This window comes from Callorhinus ursinus, unplaced genomic scaffold, assembly GCF_003265705.2.
Source record: "Callorhinus ursinus isolate GAN/ISIS: 27379988/994484 unplaced genomic scaffold, GSC_fseal_2.0 scaffold16, whole genome shotgun sequence".
NCBI classification, from domain to species: domain Eukaryota; kingdom Metazoa; phylum Chordata; class Mammalia; order Carnivora; family Otariidae; genus Callorhinus; species Callorhinus ursinus.
Window position 1 is genome coordinate 11,309,759 of NW_027397078.1, and position 12,396 is coordinate 11,322,154.

At 39.9% G+C, this 12,396-nt stretch overlaps 1 protein-coding gene across 2 annotated transcripts in view; it reads right to left on the reverse strand.

Moving 5' to 3' along the window:
• LANCL3 (LanC like family member 3) overlaps nucleotides 1–12,396 on the reverse strand; it is a 100,019-nt gene that overhangs the window by 10,591 nt on the left and 77,032 nt on the right. For both annotated transcript variants that reach the window (XM_073901931.1, XM_025857839.2), the window contains exon 4: nucleotides 5,525–5,732. In XM_073901931.1, the coding sequence (XP_073758032.1) occupies nucleotides 5,525–5,732 (208 nt within the window). The remainder of the gene's footprint in view (nucleotides 1–5,524; nucleotides 5,733–12,396) is intronic.

The window sequence follows — 12,396 nt, forward strand, 5'->3', positions numbered from 1 at the left end:
TGCAACAAGAGCAATACGACATGAGAATATCTATGACTTCTACTGGTGAGAGTCACAGCTACTGCTAATTCTCCTGTGGCTTACTATCTACAGTCAGAATTGAAGGTAATGCTCCATTTCAGTTTGAGATATAATACTTTTCTCAAGTAAATTCACAAGCCCTAGATTAAGAAGCTCTGGTAGAGCAGAAAGAGGAAGGGCTTTGGAGTTGAGATCCCCAATTCTGATAATTTCATGTTATATGAACTTTGGCAAATTTCTTAATCTGACTTTAAAATGGTGAAGTTGCAGAGTTGTGTAATATTACCTGTAAAGATTAAAGATACCATATGTTAGGCTCTGAGCATATGGCAAGCATTTGATAAATGGTAAATATCGTTTTTCACATAAACATAGTGGAATGTATATAAAACAGAGACTACCATTCTACCATACTTGAAAAGAAACCCATAGTTAATTTTGTTCTTTCTCCTCCTGACCTTTTTCCCCCACAAGCTTTGATTTATTTAGCACATTATTTAAATTATAGTCTGTATAATATTAATATCCTACATTTTATTTAAAAGTAATATGATAAACATTTTTTGTGCTTCTCAAAATAATTTCTAAATGATATATAGCATTTTATAAGAGTACCAGCAATGTATGAGAGTAGCAGTTTCATTGTGCTCTGACCGGTACAGTTATCACATTCAAGTGAAAATGACCAATTGAATTTGAATTAATAAATAAATAAATAAATAAAGTGGAAATAACTGCTCCCCAAATCTACCCAGTGATGCAAATTTCAAGCAAACAAATTTATTTTTCTAAAAAATTCTGTCAAAATAGAAGTCAGAATGGTAATTCTAGAACTGAAATGAATTACAGACACTGAGAACATTACATATCAAAACATACTGATTATGACAAGAATTGAACTGGAAAATTCATCCATCTGAGAATTTTATTACTGTTATTGTCAGAAAGATGTAAGGTATTCTAATGAAATATTTTTTTAACTGTAGAAAATAACAAAGGAGAGGAATACTAGAAAATCAAAAGAAAGGCAGAAAGTTTCTATGAATTAAGAAGCAAAAGAAACACAAAAAGAATCAATAAACAAAACTAAAAGCCAGTTCCTTGAAAGGATGAATGACATAGACAAAATGTTGGTATCTGACCAAAAAGGAAAAGCATTAGGAATGCAAAAAGGCATATAATCGCAGACATGGGAAATTTAAAATATCATGGAACTACACTGTTAAAGCTTTATAGCAAACATTTGAAAATCCATATGAACTAAATGTTTTTATAGAAATATATTCACTACCAAAATTATTTCAAGAAGAGGTAGAAACCCTGAATAATTAAATAATGATAGAAGAAACTGAAACCATTATCAACTATTTTTCTGCAACTATAAATTTCAACCAGTGACTAAGTAATGTTTATTACAAGAAGGTACATATTGTCTGACATTACTGTTTTAGGAACTGCCAAAATTAGGGAAGTTTCCCCAGTTTGGGCCATAGAATATTTAACTTTGAATTATAATGAAGTGGAAATTTCAGTACACTAAAGCAATTAAATGCAATGCCCCCCCCCATATATTCAGATATGACCTGCACATTTTCAGGCTCTACCTGGAAGTGAGAAATGGAACCTGTCTGAAGGGCCCTGGACCCCAGAACCTCATAACTAAGAGACTCTGTAATCTAGGACTGGTCTGCCAGAAAAATAGAGGGGTTGTTCTGGCCCCTTTGACTAGGCTTTCTAGGGCCTGACAATCTCTGATGAAACCAGTCCCAAAGGTGATATCACATTAGTCTAGACAGAATCCAAAAGGACTTCCTTTTTCTATGTTTGGGAAATAAAAGGTCAGGCTGCAACCAAACAGATTAGGGAGCCATGAATCAAAATATGTTAACAATTCCTGAACAATGAAGCTCCAAATGGAGGACTGACATATGTTAGTATTTTTCCTTCAGTGTCTACTGGCAAATGTCATAAAAGGTATTTTATATGTTGTTTTTTTTTTTACACTGAATATTAGATAAGTTGGCTTGGGAAGACCTTTCTGCGAAAATGACTTTAGAGTGAAGGTCTGAATGAAGTCAGGGGCCTGGGAGATATATGTAGAAAGTGAGCATTACAGGTGGGGTGGGGGGAAACAAAACAGTGAGGTAGGTTGCACCTGGCACCTTCAAAGAACCAAAAGGAAGCCACTGTGGTAGAAAGAACTAGGTGGAAAAGAGCAGATGATGATCTCACAGAGGTAATGGGAGGCAAGATCCTGTAGCACCTTTTGTGCAAAGGACAGACTTTGGCTTTTCCTGAGTCATATGGGAAGCCACTGGATTTTCCTGAACAGAGGAGTGTCATGATCGGACATGATATACATCATAAGAAGCAAATTTCAAAGGTCAGGGTGAAACATAGAAGCATTCCTAATAAAATCATCATTACTATTGCTCGTGTTAATGAACATTTTTATGGAGATTCTGACCCATGCAACGGGGGAGGAGGGGGAGAATACAAATGAGGAAGGAAGTAACAAAATTATAATTATTTGCAAATATGTCTGTCTAAAACCCAATGGACTCTAATGAAAATCTAATAGAAACAGCAATGGAGTTCAGAAAGGTGGCCAGATATATCATTACATCTATCAAAACTAAGATGTTTATAAGATACAATGCAGATTTATATGAAAGAAGTGCATCTTGGATTGCTAAGCTGCAATAATATGCACTTTTTATTTTTTTTAAATATTTTTATTTATTTATTTGACAGAGAGAGAGACCGCAAGAGAGGGAACACAAGCAGGGGGAGTGGGGGAGGGAGAAGCAGGCCTCCCACCGAGCAGGGAGCCTGATGTGGGGCTGGATCCCAGACCCTGGGATCATGACCTGAGCCGAAGGCAGACGCTTCACGACTGGCCACCCAGGCACCCATATGCACGTTTTAAAAAGCTTTCGTAAATACCAGTAATAAATGACCTGAAAATACAGTGCAGGAAAAGATTCTACTCACAAACCTGGAAACATAAAATACCAAGGAATAAAATTAACTAGAAACATGCAAGACCTTTTTCATAAGATCAAAACCCTACCAAATGACATTTCTAAAAACTTAAATAAAGGGAAAACATACCACGTTCCTGGACAGAAAAACAATATTCTAAAGATTTTAATTCTCACTAAAGTAACCTATAAATTTATTGGAATTCCAATCAAATTGCCACAGAATATTTTTTTAATCTGAAAATTGATTCTAAAATACAGTTGGAAGAATAAATGACAAAATGAATAATAAAATATGGCAAGTCCAGAAACAAACATTTATATAAATTGTTTATGATAAATTTGACATTTCAAATCTTTGGGGTAATTGGTCAATAGATATTACTGGAATGTTTCGGTTTTTTTCAATAAAAAACAGAAAGATACCCAGATAACACCATTAAAAAAAGTAAGTTCTCGATTAGTTAAAGATTTGAAAGTTAAGATGAACTTTTAAATGGGTGGGAGAAATGGGTGAAGGAGGTAAAAAATTTATTTTTTAAAAGTTAAAATCACAAAGGTACTAAAAGTGAATGCAAACTGATATTTTTGTAATCTTTGAGCAGGAAAGGTCTTTTTAAGTATAACACAAAATCCAGAAGTCTTGAAAGTTTAACAAGAAAAATACTTCAAATTTTGGTCTGGCAAAAGACCACAAGCTAAGTTGAAAGAGAAGTGGCAAAGTAGGAGAATATTTACAGCATATATCATAACAAAGAGTTACAATCCTCGAGAGAAGCATCACAAGAGGATAAAAATGGGCAAACGATAAAGACAGGCTAGAAATACCCAGGGGTCTAATGACTTCAATTCTTAAAATTTCTGTGACAAGAAATGCTTGCACAGGTGCACAGAAATGTATGTACTGGATATCTGGGACAATTTTGCTTGTTATTTGTAAAGATCACACAGGTACCAAGTGTCCATTACTTAAAGACTGATGAAGTTAATCATGGTACATCTATAATGAATAACTCTACCGTCATTTAAACAATGAGATAGATCTATACAAACTGAAATGAAGGATGTCCCTTAAAAATTGTCCATTTAAAATTATAAGCTGTATGGAGCGCCTGCCTGGCTCAGTCGTGAAGCGTCTGCCTTCGGCTCAGGTCATGATCCCGGGGTCCTGGGATCGAGGCCCGCATCGGGCTCCCTGCTCCGTGGGAAGCCTGCTTCTCCCTCTCCCACTCCCCTGCTTGTGTTCCCTCTCTCGCTGTCTCTCTCTCTGTCAAATAAATAAAATCTTAAAAAAAAAATTACAAGCTGTAAATGGCATGTATGGTACTATTATATATACATAATAGTAGGATCTTATTAATATATATTACATAGTTATATATACATAGATATATAAATATGCATTTATGTATAGAGAAATGTCTGGAGTGATAGAACTCTAATTTTTAGTAATAATAACAGTGAACACTTACATTGCAGTTATTATGTGTCAGACACTGTTCTAAATGATAAATGAGGACGCTATGCTAAGTGAAATAAGCCAGTTACAAAAAACAAATACTGCATGGTAACACTCATATGAGGTATCTACAACAGCCAAACTCGTAGATGCCAAGAATAGAATGGTGGTAGCCAGGCACGAGGGACAGAGGGGAAAATGGAAAGTTGTTGCTCAGTGGGTATAAAGTTTCAGCTCTGCAAGGTGAATGAGTTCTAGAGATCTGCTGTATCACACTCCCTACAGCTAACACTTAAAAATATGTTCAGAGGCGGGGTGCCTGGGGTGGCACAGTCAGTTAAGTGTTGGACTCTTGGTTTCAGCTCAGGTCATGATCTCGGGGTTGTAGGACTGAGCCCCTCATGGGGCTCCACACTCAGTGCAGAGTGTGCTTGAGATTCTCTCTCCCTCTCCCTCTGCCCCTCCTGCTCGTGCTGTCTCTCTCTCTCTTTAAAGAAAATATGTTAAGAGGACAGATGTCATCTGAAATGTTCTTACCACAATTAAAAAATAATCTCAAATATACATACCCTTTGGCCCAGCAATTCCACTTCTAGGGCTTTATCTTTCAGATATACCCACACATGTGCAAAAAATACATATATATAAGGTTATTCATGATAGCATTATTTGTAATGCAAAATATTGGAAATAATGCCCATATCCCTCTACATGGGACCTAGTAACTAAACTCTGGTTCATTCATGCAATGTAATACCATGCAACAGTAAAAATGAAGAGTTGCTTATGTACTGATTTAGGGTGATTGCTAAGAAAGCAAGGTGCTACCACTTGTATAAAACAAAGAGGGATGAAACTTTATATACACAGTATATCTCTGAGAAGATAACTAAGAAACTTGGTAACACTGTTACCTGGAAAGAGAAGCAAATTGCTAGAGTGCACAGTTGATGTGATGCATCTCTTTTTTCACTTTTCAAACTACGTGACTCTATTACCTATTCAGAACATGAATTTGATTAATGTTTAGAAAAAAAAATACACGCAAAGATCAGCTGACCTTTGGGCTCGGTAGATGTATTTCGAGTTTCCAGTGAGGCGGTAGAGCAGCAGGAAGACATAAGCACTGCCGGCAACACCATGGCAAATCCCCGGCCCCTTCTTTAGCAGGCCCTTCTGCCACGTAAGTTCCCCACACCGGATACACGTGTCCAGGTACTGTGGTTTTTTGGAAACCAGATAAGCTTTGGCAAACAGATAGGCAATTCCTGTGAAAACATCAAAGACATCAGAGGTGACTTTGGGGCTTTATGCTATTGAGCAGAACTTCTCCAACTGTAAAAGGCTCACACATCACTGGTGTAGAACACCCATTCTAATCTGGTAGGTCTGAGGTAAGGCCTGAGATTCGGCATTTCTACCAAGTGACCTTCTGGGAACCACGTTCTGAGGAGCAGTGCTATAGAATCTTCTAGTCTTATTTTACCTGTGAGATTTAGTTGTTTGAATTGTATTGTGATACTGGCCCCTGGAGAAAGAGCAACAAGTACAAAGAGTGATACAATCCGTAATTTACAAATGGGTTAATATTTAATGATGCATACTCTGGGAAGTATTACGCATATCTGGCTATTTGAAATGGCTAAGTGTTTATACAGTCTGCCCATTCCCCCACAGAGGTTCAGAATTTGTAATGTTAAAGTGCTTATAACTATACACCTTTTCTTAAGGCAAAACTGGGAGTCCTTCCAGAAACAACAATGATCCCAAATGACCTGGCCAAGACTTCTACTCCAGCTGTGAAGCGAGTCCTTCCCTACTCGATTGTTCTAAAGGAAGACAATTGCCTTCCAAACTCAACAGAGGCAATCTCAATTACACAGGCAGGAACAGAAACAAGAAAAGCGACAGCTATTAATGGAAATGATTTCCCCCAAGTTCCAGGTGCTCATATTCGGAGAGGAGATTAGTAACACAAGATCCCTCTCTCTCCTGCATGGCCTCTAACTCTCTCCTACATGAAGTGGGAAAGACTGGAATTTAGCAGGTATCTTGACTAGCTCATCCATCAGGGTTATCTCTGCCTTTCACCGTCTTTTGACCAGGCTATTTTACAACTCTGTGGAGACAGAAATTACCTTGTAGACAACTGATAGTAATGTAAATAATTCCTATTCCTAGAAAATCACATTTCTGTCTGGGATAGGTTGTTTTGACTTCCCTTGGCCTTTGTGGAAGCAGCCAGTTTTGCATCTATTAAGCAAATTCATGTCAGCCCTCCTACTGGCCCATAAATATGCCTGCTCCTGGAATTTTCCTTTGAAACCAGCTGTAACACCATTCCGGTTCCCTCATTAATTAATGAGCTAAATAAAATTGTTGACCCACGTTTATTTTATATTTGTATAAGTCATGATTTTAGTCTCTTTTAGAATTTATCCTCTAACACTTCCTATGATTAACACATAACAACAGGCTCTCCTCAGCCAAGGCTTTCCAGTCAACCACTGACAATGGTCACCTATAGCCTATTGTCCTTCTTCACTTCTAGGAACAAAGTGTCTTCCACAAGCTAAAAGAAGATTTTTAAAAGAATTGAACTTATTTAATTACACATTTATTCATTCACTGTATCCATTCTGTTGTAAGTGATCATTGGTTACTGTATACATGGCCCTAGGCAGGGCTTGCTTCATGGGCATGTGACCTGTACAGTCTCCAAGGGTCTCCAGAAGGACCTCATGCTGGGTTTAATACTCTGCTGTTACCATCTTGAAATTAATAATCAATTTTTTACAGAAGGCTGCCTTTTCACTATGTGCTGAGCCCGCCAAATTATGTAGCCAGTCCTGGCCTTGGGTTATATGAAATAAATGCTAAACAAGATTCCGGACCTTTAGGAAGGTACTGTCTAGAAAGGGAGAGAAAAATTTGTACATGTAACTGATACATCATAGGACATGGAGTTCCTGATGCTGTTGGAGCATAAAATGAATGACGCCGTCAATAACCCTAGAGGGATCAAAAAAGTGGAAGTTCCCTGAGGGAGACAGTTGGATGAGGCCTAGGATAGAAGTAGGGCTTTCTTCAGGACTTTGCAGGATGCATAGGAAACTCCAAGCCTAACATGAGTTACAGAGAGCATTCTAGACATCAGGATCAATAAGGGCAAAGATTTGGAGCCAGGACAAACAATCCACATGAAGACCAGTGGTGCAGTGTTCTAACCAATAGGATAGGGAGAGGAAAGGGTAGATTGGGTTCACCTTATGGATGGTTTTACAAGTCCAGTTAGGCAGCATGGACTATATTCTGTGGGCAATAGGGAACCAATGGGAGGGATTTTGTTGTGGATTGGTTGGGTTTTACTTTTAATGATGCAGTTAGTATTATAGACAAAATGTCCCACAGTGGTGTCAAGAGAGAGACCTAAAGAAGCACAATGCGGGGGGCAGGGGGTCGCGCCTGGGTGGCTCAGTTGGTTAAGCGACTGCCTTCGGCTCAGGTCATGATCCTGGAGTCCCGGGATCGAGTCCCGCATCGGGCCCCCTGCTCAGCAGGGAGTCTGCTTCTCCCTCTGACCCGCCCCCCTCTCGTGCTCTATCTCATTCTCTCTCAAATAAATAAATAAAATCTTAAAAAAAAAAAGCACAGTGGGGTAGCTATGAGCTGATCATGTTGGCAGAAAGATAGCAAAGAGGCTAATAAAAGGCTCAAAGGATTTGGTGGTTGTTTAGATAGTAACTGAGCACCTACTATATATCAGGTACAGTAGTAGGTGCTAAGGTTTTAAAAAGCCCCTCCCTTCCCAGTGTTTACAATCTAACTGGAGGCATTAATTAGGTTATCTGAGGGGAAGGAGAGCTCTCATGGAACACACAGGAAGGCTCCTAACCCACACCTAGAGGTAGGAAAGGCCCACTAGGGGCAGTGACACCATTTAGCCTGACTACGAAAGATGAGGAAGAATTAGCCGGGTGAACTGGGAGCCCTTGGTGCTCTGCTGGATTGCCTTTACCTTACCTGCAGGTGCCCCATTTCCCAGATGCTATGAATTGGCTGCTAAGAAAGCTCACAGCTGCCCTCTTCTTGAGAGATTTGCACTCAGCCAAACGAAAGGCTATGCTATATGCCCACCTCCCCAGGAGATTTCAGCCAACGACTGGTTCCGACACAGGGAAACCAAAGGTCAACTCCCCTGCCTCAGGATGGACCAACACTGTGGTGTAATCTATGACTCTTAGCACCCACTCAGAAGCCAGGTGAAGTTAGTCTCCACTTGAGACACAAAAAGCGCTCTGTGATTCAGCTCTTATTCTGTTCTGCCAAAGTCTCCTCCATTACCTAGTTGAAGATTTTCGCTTCAGTAAAACCAAACCCCCCACAGTTCCCCTTCCTTCACTATGTGGTTCCAAGCCTCTGACTGACTTTTCTTGGAATAATCTTCCCAACTTTCTTGGCCTGGCCAACTCACCTCATCACTGCCTCCAGGAAGCCCTCCCCAAACCTGGAGGGGCACCTGGAATCCCTCTTCTGAGTTCCCATCATTCCCTATACAAACCTTAGCACTTAGACAATATCATATTAAAATTATGTTTATATGTCTGCCTCCCCTAGGACCTTACAAACTACTAACGGGCGGGAACTCTGTCTTGTTCACTTTTGCTCCCCTAGTCTATGGCATGCTGTTTGACCTGGCAAGGGCTCCAAAAACATCTGCTGACCTTATAAAGTCTCATTTCTCACCCCAGCACAGGCCGACACCGAGGCAGAGACGAGACGTGGAAGCAAGAAGGGCTGATATGGTCCAATTGCTGTGCCAGGCCATTAGCCCAAGGCAGCTTAATAGCTAGCGATCCTCTGCTTCCGGCCAGAGACAAAGGACCTCTTCCTGCAGCCTGAATCACAGAATGGCCCATGGAAGGGACCTTGGAAGACTTCTAAACCACTCGTCTTCTAACCTGACCTACTGAAACCCGCAATAAGGTTGCTTAACCTAAAAGGAAGGAAGGTTGGGTTTCTTTGCTTTTGATAGGAACCGTGTCATTTTGTCACCGGAACACTGATTATTGGGCACTGATCAGAAACCTAAGTCACCAACGATATACGTGTTTACCAAACATACCAAACCAAAAGAAATCATTATTTAAGAAATATGGTTTGAGAAGCTAAAGCTGTGAAAGCATGCAATCTAGCAGAGCCTCGTGACAGCTAGACTCGGCACGCATAATTTGAACAGACTGGAGCATCACCACACAGGTCCGCTCTGCGGTCTGTCATTTTACTGAGGCACGCATTGTACAGTGTGTGACAAAGCTTGGGGACCAATGACACCCGCACTGGTCAAGCCCTTGTTCTCTATTCAAAGTCACGTACCCAGGACCCCTTGTGAAATGATTTTAAAAACTAGCCACACCTGTGTTTCCTCCTCTGTGTGAGGAAAGGAAATGCACTGTCCGTGCTAGCACAGTAATGATGTAACATAATGCAATCTAGAATTTATTTTAGACACAGCATTTGTTTTAATGATTTTGTAAATGACTCTCATCCTGTATTTCAGAATCATTAAGGCTATGAAGAGGTCATATGCATCTGCCTGCTGTACGGCGTTGTATTTAGTGAGAAAAACTAGATGCCACACTGGCTATTTCTAAATGTGGGTGTCTACAGATCTTTTGGGACTCATTTTGTTGTGAATTGGTTGGGTTTTACTTTTAATGATGCGGTTAGTATTATAGACAAAATGTCCCACAGTGGTGTCAAGAGAGACCTAAAGGAGCACACAGTGGTTTTCTCAAGGTCATTTAGTGGTTAGCACTGGGGCTACGATTAGAACCCAAAGTTACTCGCTTCGAAGCAAGAACTCTTTCCACACTGTCTCAATGATAACTATGGCTGTCTGTCACCTGTAGAGGTGGGCTGAAGGACAGTCGATAGGAAACAATTGTAGGGGGAGATAAGGTATCGTTGATGAAGTTCCACATTTGGATTATCTCTTGCAGGTTTTTATTCACAGAATCAGTAGGCTGCCCCAAACCATCTGCACTGTTCATAAATCTCTCAAAAAATGTTTTCCTCAAACAAGTGAAAATGATTTTTCTAAGTCTTTTTTTTTAGAATTTGGGGGGAGTTTAGTGTTGCCGACTTGATGGTCTTTAACCTGTACTTATCAGATTTATAATCACTCTTAGGTTGTTTTTAGCACATTGCATAAAAGGAGGACCAATATCCTTGAGGTGGGAGTGTGGGTTGGCATACATAATGGGCCCCAGTTGGTTCTTTATTCATTTGTGAACTGGTTTGTTTTTGGTAGTTCAGTGAATACGGGGTTTTAATGAGTTTGCTCTGCAACCTATGTTTAATCTTACCAAGATACAGAACGTGAATGATATATGAGGACAAATGAAGTCCCCAAGGTGATAAATCGTACGCTATACTGTTACGGTGCATGATTTACAAAGACACCCCCATCAATTAACCGACCCAGTCACTCCTTTTAATGGATTATCTTCCCATCTTTGCAAGGCTGTCACTAGCACATTGAGTCCCTTTAAAATATTCTGTATTTAACTTGGGACACCTTCAAAATTCAAGGATTCTGGGGGTGCTTGGAGGATAGCCAGAGACCATCACTGAGAATGATTAAAGGGAAATGGGATAGGAAAGTGCTGAGCGTAACATGAAGGGATATCATTTCCAGAATAGTAAATAACTTGTTGTTCTCCAAAAAGTTCAAAGCCAGAAGAAATGGGCTCAAATCATCACCAGCGGGAATGAGCTTGGACATAATGCACAATATGCTGGCACCGGGACAAACACACACAGGAGCCTTTGAAGTCCCTTCCTTAGGTAAACGTGACAGGCGCAGAAAACATGGCCAATGAGCTAAAACTTGTTATTCTTCAACTCAAACTGTACCAAAGAGAAAATGAAACTGCAGTTGGATTACAGAAGATTAGGTAAGGAGCAGAAAGGAAGTAATAAAAATCAGGTAACAGACTAAAGAGAAATTGAATATATTTTAAAGCTGTGCTCATGGCACTGAAGCATAGCCTTGAAAATTAAATCCACTCCTGGGGCGCCTGGGTGGCTCTCAGTCAGTTAAGCATCTGCCTTTGGCTCAGGTCATGATCCCAAGATCCTGGGATCGAGTCCTGCATCAGGGTCCCTGCTCCATGGGGAGCCTGCTTCTCCCTCTCCCCCTCCTCTCGCTGGCTCGCTCTCTCAAATAAATAAATAATTAATAAATAAATAAATAAATAAATAAATAACTTAAAAAAAAAAGAAACTTAAATCCACACCTAATCCAAAATTTTTGTGTTATTTTGGTATTTTAAATCTCTCCCCTGGCCAATCAACTGAAATTAATGGATTTATTTGATTTTAACTTCTTTCAAATTGCTCCTTCTCAGAAAGCCTAATTAACAGGGTAATGGGATTTAAAAAAAAAAAAAAGAAAGAAAGAAAAGATGGAGTCTGATAAATTTCTAGGCTCAATTCCAGAGAGTTCACCGCAGATGGCTTCTCAGTTCTCCAGACTTTTTATTAGGTGATGATGGAAATCCTCATTTGAAGAATTATAGAATAGTGGATCTCAAAATTTAATGTGCATATAAATACGGAGGGATCTTGTTAACATGCAGATTCTGATTCAGTGCATCTGGGGTGGAGCCTGAGGTTCTGCATTTTTTTTTTTAAAGATTTATTTATTTATTTGAGAGAGAGAGAATGAGAGAGATAGAGAGCACGAGAGGGAAGAGGGTCAGATGGAGAAGCAGACTCCCCGCAGAGCAGGGAGCCCGATGCGGGACCCGATCCCGGGACTCCAGGATCATGACCTGAGCCGAAGGTAGTCACTTAACAACTGAGCCACCCAGGCGCCCAAGGTTCTGCATTTTTAACCAGCTCCGATGTTGTTCCTGCCACTGGTCC